The sequence below is a fragment of the Ambystoma mexicanum genome, chromosome 1q (genome assembly GCF_040938575.1).
Source record: "Ambystoma mexicanum isolate Mex_15411 chromosome 1q, UKY_AmexF1_1, whole genome shotgun sequence".
Classification (NCBI taxonomy): domain Eukaryota; kingdom Metazoa; phylum Chordata; class Amphibia; order Caudata; family Ambystomatidae; genus Ambystoma; species Ambystoma mexicanum.
This window is the reverse complement of record NC_090922.1, coordinates 1251977968-1252005655: the sequence shown is the minus strand read 5'-3', so window position 1 is coordinate 1252005655 and position 27688 is coordinate 1251977968. Positions and strand designations below refer to the sequence as shown.

The following is a 27688-nucleotide window of genomic DNA, read 5'->3' as shown; positions in this document are numbered from 1 at the left end:
TCAGTAATCCAAAGAACAATTATATTATTTTCTGAATAATTATAGCCATCTTCTTGCAGTTCTTGATCTAAAAGCGTGATCCATAAAGAATGACAGAGTTATATATATTCAGAATTAACATACGAAGAGGATGATTCAGAATGTAAGAGGCTCATTGCCATCAAGAATACTGATGAGCTTTCATGGAATAAAAATGGTCATATCATTCTGTGTTATGATTTGTGTTTTCCTTCTGATTATTATGGCAATTAGACATGTTACAAAAAATTGATATAGACATGATGGGTAACAATGAAACATTTACTGTTGTCCCTGATAAAAGTAAGGACAGCATTTTTTATAATCTTACGAGGCACCTGTTTTGATTTAAAAGGGATGTTGGGGAAGATCATGAAGATATAAGTACATATCTTGATAATTCGGCTCATTTAAAAAATAATGTATGGTATTGGCACATGAAGGAGATGGGAGAGAGGACGTCAGGTGAAACCTGCTATGTCTGTTTGTTTATACCAAATGCCATGAACACAGCAAGGACATTTATTGCCAAAGAGATGTCTGCACATGATGCAATATGTCTCAGTCATCTAGCAGCATGCACTAACAGAGATCAATTCGAAGGAAAATTGGCATTTTATGATGGCGATCAAGAGGAACATTTTCATATGAAGAAACTTATGTGAAAGCAAGAAAGATGGTAAGTGGGATGCGATGCACAAGCAAAAACATCCAGCCCAAATTGGAAAATGAAATAATAAGTCGTTGAAATAAGGACGATGGACTGCTCAGATAAGACTGAAAGATCAGGAGGACCAGGATGCTGGGAGAGACCTCAGCTATTGGTGTATAGACATGTTGCCACCAATACCGGATGGGAAGGAGGACTATTATGTTGCCCTTCACACTTATTGAAGAAGGAACCAGTAAGTATAGTGCAAATAGTGAAAGACAGATGCCTAGAGTCATGGGCCAAATGCTCTAAGTTACTAACATGTGTAGATAATAAAGCAGGACACGTATCCATAATACAATTAAATAATGCAATAACATGCTTCAAGAATGGAGGCTCGGTTCTGTTTGGAGAGACTAAAGGATGTGGCGGATGAATGGAGGAACTGCAGTATTAATGGACTGATATTGGGCCTGTGGATCCAGAGCTTACATGAAGTTGCCTAAAAATTGGGGATGAGTATGTTCCATTGTATTAATACATGTTGCAGCATTAATGATCCCTCAAAGTGATCTCAATAGCGATGAAATTCTGAAAATGCATGAACACCAGAGAAAGAAGAGGTCGCTCATTCTTCGTTGGCTGAAAAGGGAGAACTCCTTCGCATCAAAATCGATAAAGGATTATGAAGACATTCCAGATGAGCATCAACGGTTTAGCAATACAGCAATGGTAATGACATCTATATTTATGCCAGGACTCCAGGCTGCAGTGAACGCCAAGGGGCTGCAGATTACCAGATGAGAGCTGTTAGACGATTAATGCAACAATAAAAGGATTCAATGCAATCAGAGAATAATTGAAAGCCATCAGGCTGATGAGTCCCCAGAACAGGTATGTCCTAGACTTAATTACAGCAATGGACGGAGGCATGAGCACCACGGTCGGGCCTTCTTGCTATACATTTATTCCATCCCATGACGGAGAAAATGGCACCCTGATGGAAGTAATAACTATGCTGACAACCCTGCATACGAAGATGGAAGATGAAGTTGATGAGACGGCAGGAGAGGACTGGTTTTCACTTCTGTTATCGTGGATTCCCACCTGGCTGGCAACTGATTTTTAAAATACTCTGAGAAATACTCATATTGGTATTGCTAGGATTTGGTCTCATAAGGGTCATCTTGGGACAGTGCCAGAAGATAGCCAAGAAAGCTAATGATTGACATAGATGCTAGAGCTGGTGAGAAGATGCAGGATGAGGAAAGTACCCGTGAGAATATAAAGAAAAGTCCTCTGGCACCTCCAGGAATGAAGTTCTACTACCTTAAGAATCATAAAAAATATGTAGGACATTGAATATTCTGTCCATTATGAGGAGAATGCGGCCACATGTCCTGGAGTGTGGATGAACATATAAAGAATGCAGGTTACCCGAGGGGGGTGACAAAGATATGGATTGTAATCGTAATTGGTTATTTATAATGTGCTTAATGCCCAGAGGTTTCTTAGCGCAAACCCGCAGATCAAACCTGTGTTGCTCTGCGTCGTCTTGCTTCCAAGGCAAACGCGTTGCCCCTGTGTTATCCTTCTGAGACAAAGAAACAACAGTATGAAGAGAATGTGAAGGAGATTGAAGAGGAGAATGTGGTCAAGGACTCAACCAGGGGGGGGAATGTAAAGGAATAGGCGGATGCATTTTCCCTAGCTCCCACCCCCTCACCGTGTCATACTGGAACAGCAGGAGAAGGGCTACGTGTGGGAGTCCATGTGTTGTGCCTATACTGCATCCAGTGTACGTGAGAGGATATGCACTCAGGCAACCATACCAAATGTACCCTCGTACTGAAAGAGTGGAAGAATGTGTAAGGAAGGCATGGTATTAACAGTAAGACAAACACTAGTGAGCACTGTTCAAGGGTGTTTATTGAACTTCAAAAAGGGTTTGGAAAACACCTATCTAATCCTAAATCTACAGATGACAATCACCATCTACGACCATCAAATAATAATAACGCAGTCCTGGTAGTGTATTGTCAAAATAAAAGGGCCAATACTAATAAACCTTTTGCCAATACTTACCTCCAAATAAAAATAGTGTGGGAAACAGTGTTACGAAAAAGAAAGAAGTGTTCACAAAATGATTTGTCAGGATGTTCAGGTCACTGCCTCCCTTCCCCACATTTTCAGCATGGGACAAGGCGGTTCACTGGAGCGCAGCACAATCTCTGGCTTCTTTAGCACGAGGATACAGTTCAATCATTAGCATCGGGCCTTCTGGGCTCAAGTCTCTTTGCTTATCAAAGTCTCTTTATTCAGAGGGCCTGATGCGACCAAATAAATGATAAGTTCTTTTCTTCTTACAGATTTTTCAAGTACTCAATTTAGGTGATTCGCTATTTACCCAGGATCCCCCCAGCTGGGCTCAGATCGCTTTAACACAATGTTCGTCATCTTGGATCCTCCTCATCTGGGCACAGGTCCTCTTAACACAATGTTCGTAGGATATTCTTTTTTGGGTGACTCAAGGTTCACCCCGGATCCCCCTCAGCCGGACTCAGATCCCTTTGAACATAATTAGTCTCCCTTGGCCTGGTTCAGACTTTTGAATGTGCACAGGTTTTGGCTTGACCTTTTGCAAGGCCACTTCGATTGCACAATTCCTTTCCTTTTAACATTTGCCACCTTTCAGTTGGATACCTAAGAGAGACTTTCGAATGGGCACTGTGTGGGTGCTGGACCACTCAGTTTATGGTATCGTATCTTGGCTTCAAAGTTCAGTCACTCATCTACTGTTTCAATTACATTTGTGTCACATGCACCGCTTGCCACACACGCTTAATACACTGTTCTCTTCAGTTTTTACTATACAATGTTGCCGCTTGCAACCTTGGCTTCAACACAGGCCGGTCTGGTATCATATCCCCAACTCAACGGCTGTGCTGATTTCACTAGTGCTGCTTTATTGTAAGAGCCAAGGACAGTACCACAGCGGCAAACGATTCTCCCCACATTGACTATCGACACGGCAGAGCCCTGGGTACCTCAGACACACAATGCAGGATTCTTCAGCTTTGATTCCGGGTCTTACATTTCCTTTTCTTGAAGACTCATGAAAATTACGGTCTTTCGGTGAAAAGGTCAAGGGCACTTCCCTCCTTACAATACTCTTCGGTCTTGCCGTCTTTTTCCTGTATTAAACTACCATCTTGGAACTGCTGCTTCCTCATGTGCTTTGCCTTGCTCAGAGTGTTCTTACGTGCTCTGCCTTTTATCCGTGTGGGGAACTGTGATGGAAGTCAGGTGTGTGTGTAATGATCAGTAATTGCCTGACCCTGCCTGACCATTGTATTGGGACATGGCAGGTATACAGCTCGGGTGTTAGTCCGTTTTCTCTCACATTGAGCTGTCCATGAGAAAGTGTTCGCGTTGGAAGGGGGGATTGATTGAGTTCCTAAGTATCCTACCTGGTATGATGGGGTAAATGTGTTACAGGGAAGGGGATACCGCTTCTCACCATCCGGTGTTCCACTTCCACTCCCCGAAGACCCCCTCATCCAGGTGATCCTCCTGCACTGGTCCAACCCCAGAAACTGGATCAAAAACCAATGGTCGTGTCCTGGCCACCTGGATGACAGATCCCCAGGGATTAGCGTGAGACACCGTTAGGTTTCTGACAAATGTCAGCACTCACCTTTGGACATCAATTAACACTGAATGAAATCTGACGAGGGCAGAGTGATGTCATGAAAAAGATATATGAGAACATGCTGAAGCGATATGAAAATACTTAAGAATAACAATGTACCTGAAGGGACAAGAGAAACATGTATGACATTAAGTATTTATATACAAAGAAAATGAAGTAACTTGTTGACCAATAAGTGTAAATACGCAGTAGCACAAGGTAGTTGAGACATATAGAAGCTTGCTTTAGAGGATAATATAACGTGGCGAGGACAGCCATGATAGCAATATGGACATCGGCTTGTGTAACAATTCAATCCAGCTACCTCAGAAATGGACAAAGGGGTGCAGTGTCAGGAGGCGCTAGAGAAATTGTTTTCTCTTCAGAATAAAGAGGAGTCTGTGTTGGCCTGGGATCTAGGATGCAATTTCAAGGAATAATTGCAAGGCACAAAGGACGGCAGATGGATTTGTCATATACTTAAGACATATTTATCTTAGATTAAATAAGAAGAAAACATTTGCAAGAACTAAGTATTGGACAATTAACAATGGATACGGTTCCTACAAGATGGACAAATTCGCGGTCTCCTCTAACGTGATTCAGAAGTTCAAAACGATGGTCATTCGTTAAGCCTTGGTCGAAGATAGTGATGTGCTTACACTCCCTAAAATGTTTCAGAACAAAGAGAAGATTAAAAGGTCAACTAAGAACGGGAAACTTTGGCTTATGGTTGGACTGATGAGAGATGATGCACTAACTGGGAAAGTGGGGAGTAATTTGATATGACTCCAGCACCTGGGTTTCATTTTGCGCGCGTGCTGCTAGCGTGCCGAAAGTCCAAGGTTGGATACCAACCAATCAGAGGGTATACGGGACAACGTTCTATACAATGTTGCATAGACAAAACTGTAGCCATTTTCTTTGCTATAATCGGAATTATATGTCTTTAGCAGTAATCAGTATTATATGTATTTAGAGGTAGTTGAAATCGTGTCCTATAGATAAGGGGCAGCCAATGAAGTACTAACCCATATGCATGCCATAGGTACATATGTTCCCCTAACCAATCATTCAAATCAATAGGTTTTGTAGTTTGCCACGTAGCATGATGTTATAGATGACACATATTGGGGTTTATAACCTCTGTATAATCAAGTTTGTGAGTGTGCGAGCATCAGTCCGTTGTTCGTCAGTTCGCCCTGATTTATTAAATTGAGAATAAAGTAGTACTTTGCCATATTTTGTGAGTCTGTCCAGTTTTTTGGCCTGAGATCTTTATTGGTAATTCCATCTAGCACAAGAGATGGTTCAAAGTGCTAGAGCACAACTAGTTGATGGCACAAGAGTAGAAGATGTTATGCAGTTAATATTTTTCCAGTAGCAATCCCTACTCCAGCCTACTGCTCTGGTGCAGTGCATATCAGTGGCAGAGGCAGGTTTTGGTGCCAGAAGGGTGAAAGGGACCCTAGCGGGGGTTTGCAATAGAATTTCACTACTTTACAGGCAGGAGGGGCACATTGGGGCAAAAAGGAGCCTGAAGGAGCGGATGCCAACCACCTCCCACCCCCTCCTGTTCCCAAAACATCTACCCCAGCCAAGATGCAACGGAATGAACTATATTTTTCACTATAGACATGCCACAACTAGTCACAGGATCACCTAAACACTCTACCGCCAGCACTTGATTTTCAGGTAAGACTTCCACCCACAATATCTCAATATTTTCAAGATAAAGGAAAACTATTTAAGAAAAAGTATTTTGCCGCTTTTACTTTATTTCAGTTCAGTGGGTCTGAAGGGACACTATATATGCACTGCATGCTTTGAAACACGCATTTTCATTCTGGACCACTTTATGTTGGGGGGGACACATTAGCTTGTTGCAGACTTATCTCCCCTTCCAAATCATAACCACCCAAAGTGTATCTTCCTTGCGTAGTGTCAGCCGATAAACAGTTGATCAGAATGATCACTCAAGTTGGTAGGAATGAGGTTACTTAACTCTCATGCTAGGCAGTATGGGATTTCCCACCAAGGATCTGGGACAACTTACTGCTGTGGCCATTTCACCAAAGTTTCTGGTGACATATTTTATGGGGGCCAGATCACCATAACCCCTTCAACCACCTCACCAACCCCACAACCTCAAATTGCCTTTTCTACTTCTCCCTGGCTCCACTGCCCCCTATAAAATGCCAAAAGAAACTGTGGTCTTTCACCAAATGTAGTGACAAGGCTGATGGGAGTTTTGTGGACATGCTATGTTGCTGAATTCTTTGTTTCATTGCCCTAGATTCAGAAACATGATGTCACTGATATTTGATTGATAACAATGCCAATGGGGTTTGCCCACCTTTACATTAACTACTATATTGAGAAGCCTCCTTGTGACACAAAGTATCATTTGCTATTTCATCTATAATTATTTAATTATTGGGCGTAAGCAATTGGGTGATGAAATAGCATTTGCCAATTTTAAAATAATCTGCAAAAATGTCTTATTCAAAGTTGTGTTCATGTTTAAAAATCATAAGTAAACAGAAGTGACTATACAATAAGTACTTTGTTTATTTCATCTTTCCTGATTTTCATCATACCTTGTTTAACAGAGTCTAACCTCCACTCAAAGGGGTCCAAATGCCAACCTGGGGCTGCGGCAGATTTTGCATCAGAGTAGTGCTATACCAGATGCAAGGCTCCAGAGAGAGTTGGATCACTGTGCTAAGTGCTTGAGAAACCACTACAATGGAGTACCTGACAGGATCTTTATTGGACAGCAATATTGTCATGGGTCTACCACAAGAGCATCAAGGAACCAATTCTTCTGATCCTTGTGTGTATAATCTATATTAGATGTTGACTGTATCTTGCCTACGCCGTTTTATCATTAAAACAGCAATTAGTTATACTTGCAATAGACTGTCTCTTATACGCCAAAGTAGGAACACATCAAGAATGCGCTCACTCTTCTTGTTTAGCAATTATGGATATGTATTCTCTTGTAGAGATAATATATAAGCATAAAACGTAGTATATTCTAAGGATATGCAGCTACAAATAGTAGCAATAATGTAGCTGAATATAGTGCTAGCATACCACCCTTCACGTTTTCACTTCTAGCATGTTAAAGAAACATACAACCAATGCAATTTGTGTAGTTACCTAAAATCGTGGCACAGACATGTATAATTATACTCACAGTAGCGCTGTCAAGATTGTCATGCTAGGGGACAGATGAGGGTATAACAGTCTTGTAAACCCATTACATGGAAAGAGCTAAAATCTCTGTCACAAATCTATGGCTTATAAGAGGAGTTACATAAAAGCAATGTGAAAGCAATCAAAAGTCAGATATTTTAAACACCTGCAGAGCATTTTAAATCCCCATGTAAGGATTTGTCTCTTCCATGCATGTGCTTTGGTGTATCCACTTATCCTGGCAAACGAAATATGATGGGAAACACAGGTTTTACTACACTATGCCAAAACAGATTTTCTTCTGGATGGCTAGTTTTTATATCACATATATAAACCACACCATAAATCAGGAAGGTGGAAAACTTATCTGTAGGATAAAAATGAAGTATCGGGGACAAACTCAGACATTTTAGGACGAGTAACATTGATTTTGATGGAAGGTAATTTTTCATGTTTAAAATGGCTTGATTTTATGTTTGTATATAATACGGGCTAAAGGTTTTCAATTTTGTAAACCGTTTTGAGCCTAATAAAAAAAATAAAAAATAAAAATATATACCACATATTAGCCACAAAAAAGAATAGAGGAAGACCAAGGGGTGGGCTATCAATTTTCAATTTTCATAAAGGTTTCACTTGGGCTATTTACTTCCATCGCACATAATGCATCCTGGTCTTCTTATTACTGGTGATTTTAATCTCCCTGTGAACACTGCCTCTATCTGTCCAGCTACTCACTTCTTATCCTCTATGCAGGACATGGGTTTTCCCCAGCTGATCTCTGAACCTACCCACATCCGTGGTAATACCTTTGATTTTGTTTTGCCCCCTATAGCTGCTGTCTCCTCTATCTCCGTCAGTCCTACGCTCTGGTCTGACTATTTTCTGATAGCTTTTTCTTACCCTCTTCAGACTCCCCTCCCTCGTCCTGTTAAACCTCCTGTTTTTAAACGCAGCTGGTTGAGAGTATCTTGACCTGACCTCTGCTCTGCTTGCTAATTCTGGCAATGCTGTGGACTGCTCTCTAAGCTTGAAGCTGCCTTTTTAGCCTCGACTGACATGCTAGCTCCCATTAAACTCTGTAAGCCCAGCAATCTTACCCCCGAACCTTGGTTTACTGATGATCTTCTTGCACTTAAACTGCATTGCCGTCAGGCAGAGAGAAATGGCGTCTTGCTTACTCCCCCTCTGCTAAGAACCTATTTCGCAGATCCCTCTCGGCCTATCATAAGGCTCTGATCACTGCTAAAAAGCTTTACTATAACCAGAAAGTTCAATCAGCGCTTAATAAACCTAAAGCCCTCTTTGATCTTGTCCAGTCTCTCTCTTCCCCTGAGACTGGTAAGGCCTCTGTCTCTCCTTCGCAAGGCCTGTGTGATTCTCTTTCTGACTTCTTTCTTGAAAAGATCTCTATTATTTGTGACCACATCAAGGCTGGCTTGCCGTTGCTCGCAGCCCCTAAAATTGTCACTTCCTCCCATTCTCCAGCTGCTTCTTGGTCTTCGTTTCCGCAGTTCTCTAACCCTGACGTACTGGCAGCTATTTCTAAACTAAAGTCTGCCTCTCCTAATGATGCTATACCTCTTATTCATTTAAATGAGGTATCTGCTGACCTCATTGAGACTACTGCTGTGAATAATTCCTTCTCCACTGGGCTTATTCCTCCCTCTCTTAAGCCCGCCCTGGTGGTCCCCCTTCTTAAGAAGCCGTCTCTTGATCCAGACGTTCTGTCTAATTATCACCCTATCTCACTTCTTCCTTTTCTTATGGAGTTGATGGAGGCTTTGGTGTCCCCTCTTCACTCTAACTTCCTCGAGTCTTCTCATTTCTTCGATCCTTTTCAGTCTGGTTTCTGCCCAGGGAGGGCTACTGAATCTGTCTTGAACTCGGTACTTGATGACCTGGTATGCTTGGTGGATAAGGGTGGTGTCAGAGCAGTCCTACTCTTGGATCTGTCGGCTGCTTTCGACACCGTCGATCATTCCATCTTGCTCTCTCGCCTTTCCAACGGTGGTCTTTCTGGCCGGGTCCTTGATTGATTCACATCGTTTCTGTCTGATCGCTCTCAGTCTATTTCTCTTCCTCCTTTCTGATCTAAGTTGGCTACACTTCTTTGTGGTGTCCCTCAGGGTTCTGCACTCTCTCCTATTCTCTTTAACATTTATATTAGATCCCTTCTGTTTTTTATTCACTCACATGGTTTCCATTACTATTCTTATGCGGACGACACACAGATTCTCATCCGCCTGGATCTTACTCAAGCTGAGACTGCTGCACGTCTCAGGAACTGTTGGGAGGATCTGGGGCACTGGATGATGACTAATTGGCTAAAACTGAATGGCAGTAAGACCGAGGTCCTGGTTGTGGGTAATTTGTCTCCCCTTCTCTATTCGACCTCGCAATTCTGGCCATCGAGCCTTGGCCCTCTTCCCCTTCCGGTTCAATCGGTCCACAACCTCGGTGTCAAAATCTCTGTCTCTTGACAATTAGGTGGCTAGTGTCTGTAGTGCCGGGCATTTTAAACTCCTCATTTTGCGGAAAGTACTGCCTTTTCTTCCTGCTGAATGCCAGGCGCCGGTAGTGGCAGCCTTGGTCCTCAGCACGCTTGATTATTGCAACTCTATCTGGCCCAGCCTCGCTATTTGATCCAAAGGCTTCAACTGCTGCAAAATGCTGCCGTTCGCTCTATACTTCGCCCTCCCTTTGGATCCCACATTTCTCCCTTGCTTAAGAAACTACACTGGTTTCCTGTGGCCAGCCGGATCTTGTTTAAATCACTATGTCTGGTGCATCATGCCTTTTATGGCGTGGGTGCTGAGTATCTTCAAACTAAGTTTATTCACTACACTCCGTTCCACTGCACTCTCAGTCTGCATGTCTTCTCACTATCCCCCGCTATCGTCTGTCACGTATGGGAGGCTGTGCCTTCTCGGTGGCTTCTGCTAAAGCCTGGAACAAGTTGCCTATTGCTCTTCGGGCAACTGAAGACCACCTTACCTTCCGTCGGTTGCTGAAAACCACTCTGTTTTAGGCCACCCCCTCTTTTTATGGTACTGTTGGCCATTCTGGATCTTTATTCTCCTCAGTAACTAGCGCCAAGATGCCTTTGGGTGTACGTGCGCTCTACCAAGTTTAGATAACATAACAATGCATAAGTAAAGTTGCTAAAAATAACTATCAAAGATGAACTCCCTGTTTTATAGCTTGGAAATAGTTCCAATAAAGAACCTCAAGCCTCAAGGAATTGAAGGGTATTATGAAGGAAATGATTGAAAGAAACAAATAAGTACCTCAATGGTATGTGGAGATTTTAATGTTAGACTACACAATCCCCCCTCACAAATCTTATAGATCCTGAAGAACATCTTTCTTTACAGATTCTAATTGAGTGTGGGCTGTGCTCATTAAATGGCAGGCCCTCCAATGACGGACCCGGGGAACGTACCTTCATGAGCCCTCTGTGTAAGACACCAATAGACTATTTTCTTTATTTCAATTTAAAAATGGGAGTTCGTCTCAGACTTTGAGATGCAGCAGGGCTTTTTTAGTGCCAATTTTGCCCTAGGCCTGGCGATAGCTTTGCCATTCAAGCCGTTGCAAATCTAACAGTACAACCTAACTCAGACATCACAACAACACAATATAATAGAAGGCTGAAATAGGAGGTCAAACTTAGCACAGGCATTAATAGAAAGATAATCCGTCCGAATAAGCATTTGTTCGATACCATAATTAATGTCACCTCATGCTCATTCGAAGTATTGGAAGCATATTATGCTTTAAGGCTGGTCATCTCCAGCCATTTGATCAAAACCAGCAATCAATGCAATTTTATTAACAGGAGTGGCTGGTCTAATTATAGGTGTAAAGTAGCCAAGATGACTCTCCTCTCAGTATTAAAATCAATCCCCATGTAGTAAAAGAATAGAGATTGTGCACAACCAGGCAGAATCCAAAAAACCCTGGTTGAGAGGAAAATCCCTTTAGAAGTGGAAGCATGGGAGGATTTCATCAACACTGCGGGGAAACCAAATTTGAAGAGATTTTGGCAACTTGTGAATAGGAGGCCATATAATAAATGTCCCTATATGGATCAGAGGGAGATGATACGGATGCTGGGGTGCCCATTACACACGAGTCCGAAGCAAGGTTTACCCATGTGGAGATTCTGTGCGGATTCTGAATGCTCTGCATAAGCAGGCTTTAGGCAAAAGTCAATTGCCAGACACTATACCGCATGGAAGATTTCTGGGTACCGTTCTTGGCTATATTATTCAATACTATGATAAGAATGTAGCTTCCAAGGTTCATGGAAACGTGCAATATTGTTTCCTATTTTCAAGAAAGGAAATAGGGACTCCCCGCCTGCATACAGACCAATATCCTTATTTGATACCCAATTCAAACCTTTTGCCAGATTGATGCCTCCCTGTCTACAAGATTGGGTTGAAGAGGGAAATATCCTAGTTGAAATGCAGCTAGGATTTAATTCTGGTTTGGGCACAATCGAACGTCATCAAATCTATATTCAATAATAGCTCATTCAATTTACCTGAGAAATGAAAAAATCTAGCTGCCATTCATGGACCTCAGCACTGCCTTAAGAAATCGACTTTGGCAGTTGCTGAGGGAAACACATTGTCCTGAAGACTTGGTCCAACTACTGTGCCAGACATACAAAGACAATAAGGAATGCATATGCTCAGGGCCCAATGAACATTTCACTTATTGGTTCTCAGTGAAATGTGGAGTAAGACAAAGCTGTGTGCTAGCTCCTTTACTGGTCTTCTTTTAGATCAATGATCTAAACAGAAATTTGTGTGTCTGTGAAGCAGATTTTCCTGGTTTTGGCCATAAAACCATTTTATTGCAGTCATACACAAGGTGTTTTGCTTGCACGGACGCCTCAATTCCTACAGAGGACCCTAGATGCATAACAGTATTTCTGGGGAGACTTGACCTTTTGGTCAATGTCTTAAAATCAGCCACTATGGTCTGTCCACCAGTTCGATTTATCAATAAAATCAAGATCCCCACTTTCTGGATTAAAAAAGAGAATATTCCTGTGGTTGAATCTTTGAATATCTAGGAGTCACCTTTACTAACAATCTTACGGGAAAAAGCCGTGTGGGGAAAAAAGGAAAGAATGGCACAGGCTATCAGGGGAATAAAGCACTTTGTAATTTATTTAAGGCCCTGCCAGTGCAGATGTGCCAAACGATTTAGGGCCTGATTCATGGAACGTTATCCTATGGGATTGCACTATGGTTAAATACGTTTCAACTTAGAGATGTTACTTCGCCTTGGGCCCCGGAGACGTGAATCTAGCAGTTTACTCTGCGTTGCCCCCAAAGGAGGACTTATCCTGCTTATGCGTTCCCAAGAAACTGTTTTCTGATCCATGTATTGCGGCCATTAAAAGTTCATCAATGTAAACCTTCCTCATTTTATGTGTTATTGGCTGGCCCCCTTTCACAACATTAACCCGTTTATGCTTTTTCCAAAGTGCCCTAAAGATCAGAAACACTTTGCTGAATTACTTGGATTCCTGATTTTAGTCTGATGCAAGTTAATGTATATGTGTTTGAACAATAGCTCACCAATGTACCTATTGGGCAGTTACTAATTGCTCTATTGTTTTATCTAGTAAAGTATATATGAATGGTTTCAGTCTAAGGTTTTAATATTCCAAAAATTGATAAGGATTTACTATTGCAATAGCACCCAATCCAGCTCTCCAAATTGGTTGGTAATGGCCCAAGGCGCAAGTTATAGGCCCAAGCCTGGAACATTGGGTAAAGTTCTAATGTTAGGCGCATAGGTAGATTTCCTCTGCATTAAATTAGCTGTTTGTTTTCTCTTACCCAAGCAGTCCAGCCTTGAGATTCAGCTAGGCCTCCTGGCTCTACCCCCTCTCGGCTTCTTATCTGGAACATACAACCTGCCTACTTCTGTTTTCTTCTGCCATCTGTGTATGCTGCTCTTCTGTGCAGCTAATTATTTAGTCTTAAATCCAGCCCATCATGCTCATCTAAACCACCCATATTTACTTACCAGCCCATCCTGACTTGGGGGTGTTTTTGTCTTATCCTTACCAGCTAATGCTGACATGTTGGTGTTTTTGTTTCAATATCTAATTTGATCAGTCGACCTAAACAGGGGCCTCTTTTTCTTTTTTCCAAAATGACCCTGCTCATGCTGTCAAAAAACTCAAACGTTCCTAAGAAAAGAAGAAAAGTACCTTGTCACAGCATGCTTGTATCTTCAAATCTGAACCAATCAATATCTGATTCATAAGAATGACACCCGTGACTAGGTGCTTTTTTTCTTCATGTTGTTAGATTTACAATATGGCCAAGTCTAAAATATATGATTAACATGCAGAAGGAATGTGACTTAGCAGCTGGGCTGAACTGCCCATTTTGGGATAGGACCAAGCCTGATGTGCATATGGTCCTTCCACTTCTGTAATGGCAGGCCAAGATAAAAAACAAGAGTCTAGAGGGTGGCCTAGAGCAATTGCAAATGATTAAGATTGAGTCATAACCTTCCAGCCATCAACGTTCAGTTTTGCATCAATAAGGAAAGGAAACCTGTTCAAAACAAGGTGAGCAGAATATCTGTCTGAGTGGAATTAATAGATTCTGCTTCCCAATTCTGCACCTTCTGGTGTGGGGGGATGAGATGATGGAGTGTGGCTACAATACTTAAGTATAAACTGTGACGCAGGCGAGCAATACTGGTCAGGTAATGGCCTGGAGCCCGGGCTACAGGCCCGATGGAAGCAAGGTCCTTAACATGGGCCCCGGGCCAACACTGGACAGATAATGCATGCCCACAGAGGGTTTTATTGCTATTAGCACTCGGCATGATCTTCACAATGCTAATAGGTTTTTTTTAAGCTGAAAAAGCAATGGTTGTCACATCTCTCAACTTAAACTACAAAATAAAATGCCTGTCATGGATGGAGGGAAAAGGGAACTAAATGTAGTTTCTACTTCCTTTCCATAGCAGCCATTGCTGTGGAGGGGGAGGGTGTGAGACAACTAGTGTTTCAGCTGTCTACGAGGGATGATGTGACAGCAGATAAGTGGAGCTGGGTTTGGGATGTGGAAGTGAAACAGATGTTTGTTACCCAACTTAATGGTACTCCTTTTATTTACCTTGAAAGGATGAAGGGCTGAGTGGACCTTCCGGGATTCGAACCTGTGACCATGAGGTCAAACACAGGCTCCTGTAATGGATGCATTAGACCACTGAGCCACAGACCCGACCCAACAGTCTACTGAATGCAATCGTTTTTTGTGATTATTGTAATAAAAAAAAACACATTACATTTAAGAAAAATAGGCAACAAACAGAGGAGGGCATGCCAGTAATGGCTGAAATGCAAATTGAACTCATTTCTATCTGATTGCAAGTGTGGGATGAAATATCTCATGCTATGATTTCCAATGCACCAATGGCATGCAGTAACGAGTTGTCATAAATGTGGGTAAATGATGAGATGGGAGGAGTTGTTAGAGGATATCTGAACACCTAAATCGTCAATCACTTCATATATGCTCCAGTGTTTATTATTTGTCCTAGCAGACCTTGGGTAAGGAAGATACCATTTATTGGATTGAAGGAATGCCTGGACCTACGGCTCTCTAAAGGGACATGCGCTTTAGGACTGCTGAGACAGCACTTCAAGGGGCACTCAGGGGTAACTGGATGAAGGACACCCGTCCGACATATTTGGTTTATACTGGCGTCTACCAGTTGAAACAATAGAGCCCTATTCTTTGCCGGAATAAAGCAAGGGGTGGGCGACCTACTCCCCTCACCTGAGGAGGTGTGCACAGGACATTGTCAGACCAGAGCGACAGACCTGGAAGTAGAGGACCACATGATGGCAGGAGAGGAGATGGAAATGGAAAACAGACTTTGGAATTATACACAGAGGATGATTGTTATATTCTGGGGGCAGCATAGGTCAAACAGAAGTGAGATGTATTGCAAGGGCAAGAACACAAGGGGATACAAGGAGAAGGCAAATTGGAGGCAGGTTGGGCGATGGACTATAAAATGCTGTACATTTATTGGCTTGCAAGACCATAATTAATGGGATCGCGACTTCTCCATTCTCAATGAGACTCCTTAATCTTTCAATTTGTTTTTACTTCTATAAAACAGTAACAAGACAATTTCCATATCAATAAAATACAGAAGAATAAGTGAATAGATCTTAGAGCAATCCTAGGGTTGATATGGTGAGAGAAGGGACGTGTCCATGAAGGATGTTAGGGAGAATTTTCATAAAGGTGCTAATTCCTCTTTACCTTAGAGACCCCCAGCTCTTTCGCTGAACTTTGGGACTTTGTACTTTTAATTCTAATTGTTTTCTGTGTTAGTTTGTTTTTGGTTGTGGAGTCTAACCAATTCCATAGGCATCATCTTTTTCACTTGTGTCACACAGCACCCTCAGTGCAGTGAGACAGGGAAGCCTTTCAGTCTTTCCCAAGGTTTAACTACCTTCTCTGGGATAAACTACTGTTTCCCAGTGTAAGTAAAGTGAAATTGACTTTACTAGTCTTTTAACTTCCTAGACCCAGCACACCCTATCTTACAATAGAGTGCTGGAGGCGTTACTTAGTATCCCCTAGGTCTAGATACTCATGTAACAGTCAAATATTACCCTTTTCTCTCAGAATGGCTGGCGGCAGTGGTTTTACAACAAACTACCATGATCGTTCCCAACCGCTAACTATTCGTAGTTCGGGTAACGTTAAATCGCGGGAGCCATGTTTTTCAAGATGGCGTCTGAGCCTCCTTTGTTTAAACAGGTCCCAGTCTTCTTTTTTTCTCCATTTCATTGTGGAAAGGTCCTTCTAGAGTTTTTCTCTGCGTGTCAAACCAGGTTTGGTCTCTTTGATCATTCGCCTTTGGCGGGCTTCAGGAGTGAAACACGCCTCTGGAGTCCGAGTGTCTGGGGTGGGCAGGAAGTGAGAGAGGTGCCCTAAGAGACCCACATGCACTCTGTGGTGATTGGCTGGCTGACTGTCCGGCAAGGACAGCCACCCTGCTGGGTAGGAGACAGCTAGGCTGGAACGATTGGAAGAGAACTGAATAAAAGGCGAGTCTCTTGTCTTGGAAGGTAGCGTCGACCACTGGACGAAGGAACTGAAGATCTTAAAGGGGATGCTGCTGCAACTACTGGACCGTTGGTTTGCCCGGTGAAGCCCTGCTGCAGGTCCGAATTACCAAGTTTGCATCGACAGAGAAGCCCTGCAATGGACGACTTCTCCCTTTGAGTTGGTGGGACCAATCGACTCAAAGTAAGCCACCTGGATACCCATTTCATAGCTGGTTGAATTTCTTCAGAGTTGCTGCAGGAAACCAACCACCAGAATTGAAGTTTGTCAGTTGTGAGCTTTGTGACCAGTTCAAGTGCAGTGCAGGAGTCTTCAGACGTCTTCAAACGTCCTCCCTCTTGTTCCCCAGACTGAGGCACAGGAACAGAGATCTGCAGGAAATGCCCGGAACAGAAGTCATCAGCTGCCTCTTTTTCTTCATTGTAAGGTACTGTGAAACAAGACAGATTACTTACCTCTCTCAGTGAAAGTGCATGAAATTTGCAACTCGCAGGCCTAATCAGCTTGTGACCCAACATATGATTCTTCTTTTTACAACTTCTGAGAAATTGTGCAGAGACTTTACCGTTTACTTACCAGAACCGCTTTATCCGATCCAAGACTTTAGCCCATTGACTTTGGCATAGCCAATTGAATGGAATTGACTCTTCTAATGAACTCCAAGTATTTGTATTGTCTAAGAATAACTGTAACCTTTCATGTTCTAACAATCTTTGCCTTTTACTCCTCTTGAAAAGTATTCTGAAATAGTATTGAAGTATATTTGTGTGCGATTACATAATTGCCTCCTTCTAATGAATGTTTTATAACTGAAAGATAAATAAATTAATAAGTATTTATCAAAGAAACATTGAGTGTAAGAGTTTATTTGAACACCTGTGATTGTTGACCTCTGTGTAATATCATTACTGCTCACATTCCCCTCTTGAGATAAGCCTGGCTGCTGAGCCCCGCTACCAAAACTGTGTAGTACAGACTTATACCAAAGGTTGGTTTGCTTACTTCTTTAGTCATAGTTGTGTTCCCAGAGGGTACTGCATACAAACTTTGCCTAACAAAGGACCACAGCAGGAAGGCAATCACAGTCAAGAGGTTCATACAAAGGATCAAAACAATGCTTGAAGAGGAGAGAGTTGAGGACTTTCTTGAATTGAACGTGGTTTATTTTAATATTGAGAGATGTAGGCAAATTCTTTCTGAAGCTAGCCACGCAAACGTTCTGCCAATGCATGTCTTCCTCTTCAGATGCCAGATGGCCAGGGACCTGGAGGAGTAGATATCAACAGTCTTGTTGGACAGTATTTGAACAACCAGTGTTGGCGTTTCCCTGGTTCAATGGCCAAGCAAGTACAGCGGGTGATTCAAAGCGCTTTTCAAGGTGATCTGGTCATCCACAAGAAGCCAGTGAAAAATGTCAAGGCTGACCAAATTTGATCTCTGAGATTCAGTACAACTATGAATCTGCTCACTTTGATGAGGGAGTCTGAAGAGCTGAAGAGAGAGAGGATGCACTTGAGCAAGTACATCTGTAAGGGAGACATTTTGGATTTCCTTGCTTGAACTAACCTGCATTATTTTGTCTAGGAGGAAGTGCATTATATATATATCGCCTATTATATTTATATTGCACAAATCTAGCTTGTAAGCAGCAAAACACAGTATAGCAGGATTAGGATAACAATAACAGGGAAAAGAGTTGAGGAGTAGACAGTAAAGCAGTAGTGTGTGTGTGTGTGTGTTCATATGCATTTTGTGACTGCAGTGCAGCCTCAAAGTCTAAATAATGTCAGAGTATCACTGAAATAGTCAGGTTTTTATCTCTTTCAAGAACCGGGAGGGAGGGTGTGGTCTAGATTGCTGCTGGGATAGAATTCCATCGAACTGAAGCATAGCAGGGGAATGACGGTTTCCAAGTTTTCTCCTTATAGGCCTACTTAGTCTTGAGTCTGGCAATAGTCGTAATTTGTGTACCTTACAACCTACTGGACGGGTTTCACTTAGCTGCTAGGTAAGGTAGTTTGACATCTGATGTAGCCTTGCTTGCGATTTTTAGCTGGATCCTGTATGTATAGAATGTAAAAGACTAGAGAGGTAGTTAGAGCCCTGGAAATACCTCAGGTCACGTGGCGATATGCTGACCTCAGAGAACTATCTGGATGGCCTGGTGTCTCCCAATCAGGTATCTGGAGAAGCATTTTAGGACAGTGCCTCTAAGGCCCATTCTGTGAGTAAGGAGTGTTAGCAGCCTGTCCTTAACGACCATTACAAATTACCATTTGACCAAATGACCATTACAGCTGAGAGGTTCAGGAAGACTAATGGGCATGTGCAATTTTAGCAATAGTTTACAAGGCACCATCGACCACCTGGTTGGTGGCTGTCTCTGTGCTGCATTGACAACTACCTTCTCAATTATCTTTTTGATTAATGGGAGGCTAGTGATAGGATGGTAGTTTGTCAGATCCTCAGAGTCAATGGGTTATTTCTTCCAAAGGGGGGTGTACAAGTTCTGTTTTCAGTCTGTCTGGGAAAGTGCCTTCACTAAGAGATGATCTGACAATTCTGAGAAGGACAGTCATGGTGGGACTATTAAGTTGTTTGAGGATGTTCACAGGGATAGTGAGATCTGAGTAGGCAGTAGAGCTTAAGGGAAGGAAGAGCTTTAGAAATGTCCTCTGGTAATCGGAGGGAGAATTCAATCCAGGGTTGTAAAGATCCTGGGGGCTTGTGAATCTAGGTCCTATTGCATAGCTGACTCAATGTGTCATGTTGATGAAGTCATTGATAGCCTCATATTTTTATGTCAGTCTGGTTCCTTTGGGTCAGGCATGGGGTTAGAGCATTGCTTGACAGCTGTGAATCGGCCATTGCTCCTCTTAAGGACTGTTACAATGGTGTAGGTGTAGTAGGTATCATTGGTAGGACCTTATAGCCATAAGGGATGGGCATTTTCCTGTTTTGTGTGCCTTGTGCTACAATTTCTCTAATGGACTAATCACATATTTTTTTATGTGTATCTTTTGGGTGCACCAAGGGACAGATTTTTGTCCTGACCCGGCTTAATTTGATTGGTGCATGGGTGTCAGCCAACTCCCTTGTGGTTTGGCAAAAGGAGTCATTCCCGGAGGAAGGGAAGTTAGAGATTCCTTCTTCCATGTTGGGTAGTGTGAAGGATTTCAATGATTGCCGTGGGACCAGAAGGTGTTTATCCTGACCTTTATGGGCTGCCACTATGTGAGTTAGGGAGAAGTGGATGGCCGCATGATCCGACCAGTAGAGTGCGTTGGGGTCAGCACAGTTCAGGAGGGAGGGAGGTGGACGAGAGGATTATGTCTAGTGTGTTCACCCTGACGTTTGTGGGGAAGAGCATGTGATGATTTAGATCTAGTGATCCAGCTAGTGATAAGAGGGCTTCACTGGTATTCTTGGTTGGGTAGCACCAGGGAGATTGAACCCCTGCTCCAGGGCATTCCCTTTAATGCCAAATGTTTAATCCAAGTAGTCACCCATACCTGACAGTGTCGAAGACAGCAGGGTGTAGATGACAGGATACCTGCTGTTGAGGGAATGAAGAAGCTCATCTCTCATCAGTAGGAGCCGTTAAGATAGGCCCAAATATACCAATAAAGATGAAAACTCAATAAACGGAGTACCTCCACGTGCACGAGAAAACCTAGCTTTATTTCAATGCAGACGGCCGATGGGAGAGTGTATAAAAGACCATCTCAAAATGGAGCTAGGAACAACACTTTTTTGAAAAAGAAGACCGTCATAACTGACGTCATACTTAGTAATCTTTAGAAAACCTCTACTCTTGTTTTTGATTCGTTGGTAGAGTACAGCACATATGGTTATACATAAGTACACCTATTATTATTGGTTCTTCTACAGCTAATTGTTCCCCCTAAGTGCAACCTTTTCCAGATAATAGATTTCAATATAACATGCTATTGGTTGTCATTCTACTACTTGAGTTGATAAGAAGAACAGGGTACGATTAGCCAGTTATATTCTCATCTGACATCGGCACTGTTATGCGGTACCAAGTTATGTGTTGAGGAAGGAGAGATGCGTGAACCGCTATGATCCAGTTTAAAGAAGCAACTCCCTCTTTGTTCCTAGGCCTGAGGTCTTATCTGCCAGTCTGTTTGTGGCCTTGACGTGTTGTCTCTAGGTCTGGGTGAACTAAGAAAAATAGCAGGTGCACCATCAAATTGGGCCTGGAATCAATGCCCATTGTTTGGATCATGTGGAAAAGAACAACTGTTCAGAGCTCAATTTGATCAATGTGTATTGTATTTTCTGCTGTTCTAACGTGTGTGTGCCTTCCTTCAGTAGACACTTGGGGCGCTGTGTATTAATATTTTATTGGATCAATTGGCATGATAGCTGCTTGCACCTGGAATTCAAGGAGGTGTGCATTTTCAACTGCTACCAATTGCAACTAATTAACTTTAATAATAATATGCTGTGTGTCCTGCGAAACGTTATCTGATGTTGTTTCAGCTTGGTAGCAGAACTACTTTCCGCTCACTGACCTTGGTGTTTGGGGCTCGTCTAAGAATCGTGCAGCTTCGAATCTTGTGTTAAGCAAATTTATGTCAGGCTGCAGTGTTTCATGGAGGCCTTGCCGAGTTTGGTATGAATAATGACAGGACTTCTGTTCATTCTCCGCCATGTTGTATTCTTCGTGTCTTGCATGAAAGTGTTATTCATGTGTACTGCTGTTTCCATTTAATTATTTCCAGCCTGTTTATGCAGCAGCCTCCTACTTATGCAAATGCAATTACCTATCGCTCTGTTTGTGGTGTAAAACCTATTCTACTTTTAATGGTGGCTGCGTGTCCCTTAGTGTTTTACTGTTTATAGACCCGTTCTCAGCTTGTATCTTCGTGCATACTGATGTGGGGGCGTGGCTAGACCTGGTGCAACCCTCATCTCCATTATTACAGAGCGCTGAATCAGTCCCAAAGATGGCAGGAACTCTGATCGATAGTCGCTTAACACGCTGCTGGCCAAGAGTTGGGTAATGGCCTTGTTCACTAGTATTTTGCTGATACATGGGATGATGGTAATAGGACAGCAGATGGCTGGTATACCTTGATAATCAGAAGCCTTTTTTGAATAGGGCACAATGTTATTCTTTTTAATCTCTTGTTGGAAAACACCAATCCTAAAGGAGCTGTTGCACAGGGCAGCAAGCAAGGGAGCCAAAGTGGTAAAGTTGTCCTTTATAGTGCTTCCCGGCCATGGTGTGACGTGTTCAGATTAGGCATTTGTACTTTTACCAATATTTATAATTTGCATCAAGATGACTAGTTAAAATGCAGAGAAGGGAGATTTGTCAATGACTGCATTAGTGTATTGAAACCAATCAGTGGAATTAACGAGGCATTGAGTTGGTCTGAACCAATTCAGGTTTCTCATGAAAATTGATGCCAGTTTATCCGCCAGAGCTTGAGAAGAATGGGCTTAGATTATGCAGGGGGGAGCCCATCTCTTTTCAGAACGCGATTCTTCAGCAAACCTTTTGGTCACCAGGCTGATGGACCAGAGCGAGAAGACCTTTTTCTTGCGTTTGATGACAAAGAAGTAGCTGCAAGCTTGTCTTCTTCAGACTTAGATGTGCACCAGTGTTTGCTTCAGAATAGGAGTCTCTGTCAAAGGATGTATTTAATTTCTGAGGGGATGGGGGAGGGTTTCTGCATCTTCATTACTTTGATTGCAAATATGTCAATCGTGTTTGAGGGTTCCCTGTGTAGGCAGACAACCAAGTTGTCGGGGACAACCGCAGTGGGTGCAAGCCCAGTACACAGGAGGGAAGATGGCAGCAACAACTACAGTGGAGACCGTTTTCATTGGCCTTTTTCCACTTTCTTATAGCTGGCTTTGGAGTCAAAACAGGAAGTAGAAGTTAAAAAGTCAGAAGGCAGTGACGTAAACCGACACTTATTTACAGGTAAAGGAGTGAGTGTCTACACCATACGCAAGGGTGAAGATATAGTAAGTGCATTATAATCACACTTGTAGCAAAGTACAGGTTAATACTCCAAGGGAAGTACAGTTTCCGGTGTCAACACCAATTGAGCACGGGCATTATGGATAGTGGAGGCAGTAGGTCCAGTTAAAAAGTAGCTACATATCATCCCAGTCAAAACACATAAAAGGTAAGTAAAGGAGGCCACTGGGGGAAGTCATACAGAGGGTGGCTGGATCAATTGAGCACGTGTTAGTCCCCCAGAGGCATTATTCTAAGAAGCCGCACATAAAGAACGCAACACAGCACAGTGCACATAAATCACCTCGCAATGCCAGGCTGCACAGCAGAGCAGAAGAGGGCAAGGTATGCAGGGGAGTTTACACATAGGTCACAGCAATACAGGAAGTGAAGGGCAAATTAGTGGGGAGGTCTTAGTGTAACAAATGTCCAGCAGTGCAAGAGCACAATACCAGGTAAAACCATGAAATAGATGGCATAGGTGTATCAACACAGCTGCACGACCAGCAGTAAACTAATCGGTGCATATCATCCACTGAAAGATAATACAGTTGACAACTGTTTGGGAAACCCATGACTTTGTAATTAGGCTTTTAAGTCATGTGAATCGGTAAAAGTGAGAACTACAAGAGGCATACCAGCACTAGTGCACCGCCACAGGTGCGAAGCAACATAGGAGAAGGTGTGGGTAGATCAGTCCGGAGGCGAGGTTGGGGCAGCAGGATGGGAAAGATTAGCAGGATGGATGAGTCAGAAGCAAGGAGTAGGGCAAAAAGAAGAGGGGAGGGGAAGGTGAGGCTAGACACAAAGCAGAAGTGGATGAAGCACAGGGGGAGAGAGGTTGTGTAGGGGAGGACTGGTCCAGGAGGACCCCCCTCGCCTGCGTTTTCTCCCCAGGTGAGGGCTATGGCTCTCTTGGGCGTCCCCTCATGCCACCCGGGCCCAGGTGGTGGAGGGTCCACCCACTGGAGACATTGCCCGCACGTATTAATTGCCCACATGTATTAAAATTCAGCTAGGCCCAGAAACCATTTTGTCTGGTAAAGATGGTGTGAGCTCAGCACACTGTAGTGCGGCCCCCACCCTTGGAGGGTTTCAGTTATCCTTGTTGCCGCAGCACCCTGGCAGATCCGCTGCGAGCACGTTCCCACGAACAAGACGGACATGAGCTAGCGTAATACACTAACATTGTAACAGTTCACCTCCCGCAGTGCATCTTCGCTCCCAGCATGACCCGGCCAGCAGGCCTGGGCAATGAAAAGAACAGTAAAATAAGACATCAGGTGGCAGACAATCTCCATACATTAATGTTAAAACCACTCGCAAAATATGCTTCCTTCTACAAAATGCCTTATATTACAAGAACCTGTAAAATGTATAAAATATGAAAAAGTATGCTTCCATGATATAAGTAGTGGCGAGCCCACCCCATTTCAGTTGGGTGCTAATGATAAAGAAACGCACCAGGAATTTATTTGTTAAGAGTGTCACTGGGAAACTTACACCCCATGGGCTCGCGCCATAACTGAACTAATGCTGCTAGAGGACACACGAAAGATGAATGTAACCATACTAAGGATCCAATATTTGTGTTGCCTAGCGCACACCTAGGTTTAAGGTTTTTTTACAGGATTTGTTGAAAATTTACGGGGTGCCGGGGAGAATAACAACCTTGACACTGGGTTGTTTTAACCTATGTAAATCCAACAGATTGTCCACAAGATTGTGGAACTCTCCCGTCCCCTGCACACCCTTTATACTGTAGAAACAGTCAATATTTCTATACAATGGTAATATTCAGTTTCTTTCAGAAAAAAGAAGAAATTAATGAGAGAAGCTAATTCATGACACTATTATAATAAAACAGAATGATGGGGACCATCGGTTTTAATTGAATTTTAAATTAATTGTTATAGATATGAATTTCAATTCATTCATCATCCAGTCTTTGTAAACATAATAACATAAATGTGTTCATTTTGAGGTTACATTCAATATTATAATACAAGGGCATACAAGGTACTCATCACACTTTCTATACAATAGGCTTTTCACATGGTATATCCACAGAAAGTAATGATGAATATTTTCTCGACGCGTTTCGGGGTGTCCCCTTCTTCAGGAATTGATAGCCCTCTTCATTGCCGTTAATCTTTGTTTCGTCTATAATGTATGATACAATGATCAAATTTTAGATTCTCACTGATAACTGTCATTTAACTCTTGGGAGAAATTTTTAATAATAATCACCTGGATGTTCAATGTGGAATATCCTAACTGGATTTATTATCAATAGCAATATCAGCCCAATAATGGTTATTCAACCTGTAGATGTGATAAAAAGACAATAGGGAAAGCTCAATTAAAAACGGGATCTTAATTCATGAAGGAAAATCTAGTCATGTAATATCTAAGAAAAAATATTACCTTTCGGTATTTCTGTAAAAAGCTACTACATCCATGGAATGGGTCGCTGTGGTATGTAGAGAGTCCTCAGGTACGGAGGTAGTGCAGTAATGGGCGATTCCTCCACTCGTGTCTGTAAAAACACGTATATATACTATATTAGATACACGAAAACAATGGGGTGGGATCATTCTGTGGAGAGTATTCTGTGAAGGCCTCTAGGCTCATGATATGCAATTGGGGAGCTGTTTACAAAGGATTCTCTTACCTCCTTCCTGAGAAGATGGCCGGTGCTGTAGCTCGAACCGTTCTACACGGTTTTCGCTAAAGATGGCCACTATTTACATTATGACGTCATCACGTCGAAGCGTGACGACGTCACTATGTTTAGAACGTCAGCGTGTGACGGGAAAACAGACGTCATACGGACATATTTTAGAAAACAATGTGTAATTAACCAATAGTATATAGGTGTATATCTATACTGGTGCAGGGAGTTTGAGTCAAATGAAATAAAGGTGAAAAGAGTCGAAAGATAAATGTGAGGAGTGTCTCATGTAACTTCTGGGAAATCTATTGTTTACCACGGACAAAAGTTAATCGAATATTGGACATCCGTGTGTTTACTATTTCAAGAGAAGCATGCTCACATTCTATGGTCTGTAACTTAATACATCCTATGTCAGTAAAAAATCATCCTAAGTGAACTGAACAAATTCAAAAATGTATTTAACAGCAATTGATATTGTATCCACACTGGGTTTCTGATTGGGTCAGGGGAAACAGTATTTAGTTACAAAAATGAGGCTAAACTGTAATCTTCGTTCATCCCATTGGGAGCTAGACTGTTTAGTCTCTCTATCCAGAAGATTTCCCTCTGGTTCATACGTCTGGCATGATTGCCACCTCTTGGGGCTCTGTTCACAATTTCCAAAATCACAACCTTTAGTTGAGAAATATTATGTTTCTTTATGGAAAAATGTCTTGCTACAGGTGAGTTAACACTGTTGGTACGTATGTTACTTTTGTGTTCATTCCAGCGCTCCTTGGCTTTCCTTTGTGTCTGTCCAACATAGTAAATGCCGCATGGGCAGCTTAAACCATAAATGATTGATTTCGTGTCACAAGTGGCAAAATCCTTTAGTGGGATTTTTTGGCCATTTGATGGGTGTCTTACATAGCTTCCCTTCATTATGTTGTTACAATTGCCACAACTGAGACAGGCAAACGTACCTATTTTCCTCTTGGTGAGGGTTCTTTGATTGTCCACTCTCGGTCTTTCTGCTTTAACTAGGCTATCCCTGAAGTTCCGACCCCTCTTGTAGGCGATTATGGGTGGTTCAGGAAATAGTCTCTTTAGTTGTGGATCCAATTTGATTATACCCCAGTTCTTCTTGATCATCCTTGTTATGTGATGACTCTGTGCTGAATATCTTAAAGCGTAGAGAAATGGGATCTCCTTAGATCTATTTCTTGATATACGGAGGTCTTTCCTCTCCAATGTGAGTGTTTTTTCTTCTGCTTTCTTGATGATAGACTCTGGATAGCCTCTTTCCTTGTATCTTTGTGTCATCAATAGGTTTTCATTCCTCAGGGTGTCAGTTGTTGAGATAATTCTCTTTAGTCTAAGGAATTGACTGTAGGGCAAATTATTCTTTAAATGCGTCGGATGATGGCTCCTGAAGTGTAACGTGTTGTTAACATCGGTGGGTTTGTGATAAATATTGGTGATTATCCCATCTTCCCCAATCTCTAGTTCAACGTCCAAAAAATGTAGTTTAGGGGTTCCAATTTCCATCGTGAATTTGATTCTGTCGTGGCCTGAATTGATGTATTTTAGGAATTCCTCTAGTTCGTGATGTTGTCCTCTCCAAATGACGAAAACATCGTCAATGTATCTTTTCCAGGTGATGATTTTTTTGCTAAATTTTGTTGGTATCAAAATCCATTTCATCTCCAAATGGTACATGAATAGATTAGCATAGGCTGGGGCCATTGCTGACCCCATTGAAGTTCCTGATGCTTGTAAATAGTACTGCGTCCTGTATCTGAAATAGTTGTTAATGAGTATAATTTTGCTTAATTTCATTAGGAAGGTTTTGTTTGCTTCACATTCATTTCTTAGTAGACACCATTCGAGTGCTTCCAAACCGTCTTGATGTGGGATGCATGTATATAGACTCTGTACATCAAACGAAACCAGTAGATCATTTCTGTTAATATCTGTTAAGGTGTCTAGGTGATTGAGAAAATCTGTGGTATCTTTAAGATATGTTGTGGTTGTTTGGACTATGGGTTGTAATGCCTTGTCCACATAAACTGCTAGTGGGTTGAAGATACAGAAAAACACGCCACAACTTTGGCATTTAACGAAGAGGAAGCCACACGAATTTTAGGGCTTTTGAAGGAAATCGAAACAACCACACCAACAACGACTAGTCCAGAGAAACTTATTACACAATTGGAGAGGGTCATCAGAAGGGAGATATCGCAAAAACTACACGCTACTACATTAGCACAATACTACCGAGCACAAAGAATCCCAAGAGGACTAAGGGTATATTTAAGACCCACACTGTGCAAGG

At 42.3% G+C, this 27688-nt stretch overlaps 2 protein-coding genes across 9 annotated transcripts in view; both read right to left on the bottom strand.

The window, feature by feature from the left end:
* The window catches only part of LOC138545302 (FRAS1-related extracellular matrix protein 1-like), a 1530918-nt gene that overhangs the window by 774917 nt on the left and 728313 nt on the right, over positions 1–27688 (bottom strand). The gene's annotated exons all lie outside the window — the stretch shown is intronic.
* On the bottom strand, positions 24551–27437 carry LOC138545368 (uncharacterized). 3 transcript variants are annotated; one of them, XM_069642067.1, is made up of 3 exons: positions 25125–27437; positions 24948–25022; positions 24551–24860 (listed from the first exon to the last, which is right to left on the bottom strand). In XM_069642067.1, exon 1 carries the CDS (start codon positions 27190–27192, stop codon positions 25897–25899), a length of 1296 nt encoding a protein of 431 aa, XP_069498168.1. In that variant the 5' UTR covers positions 27193–27437; the 3' UTR covers positions 24551–24860; positions 24948–25022; positions 25125–25896. The 3 variants fall into 3 exon arrangements, with proteins under 3 accessions (XP_069498168.1, XP_069498166.1, XP_069498167.1); XM_069642065.1 differs by having other exon boundaries at positions 24948–27437; XM_069642066.1 differs by having other exon boundaries at positions 24551–25022.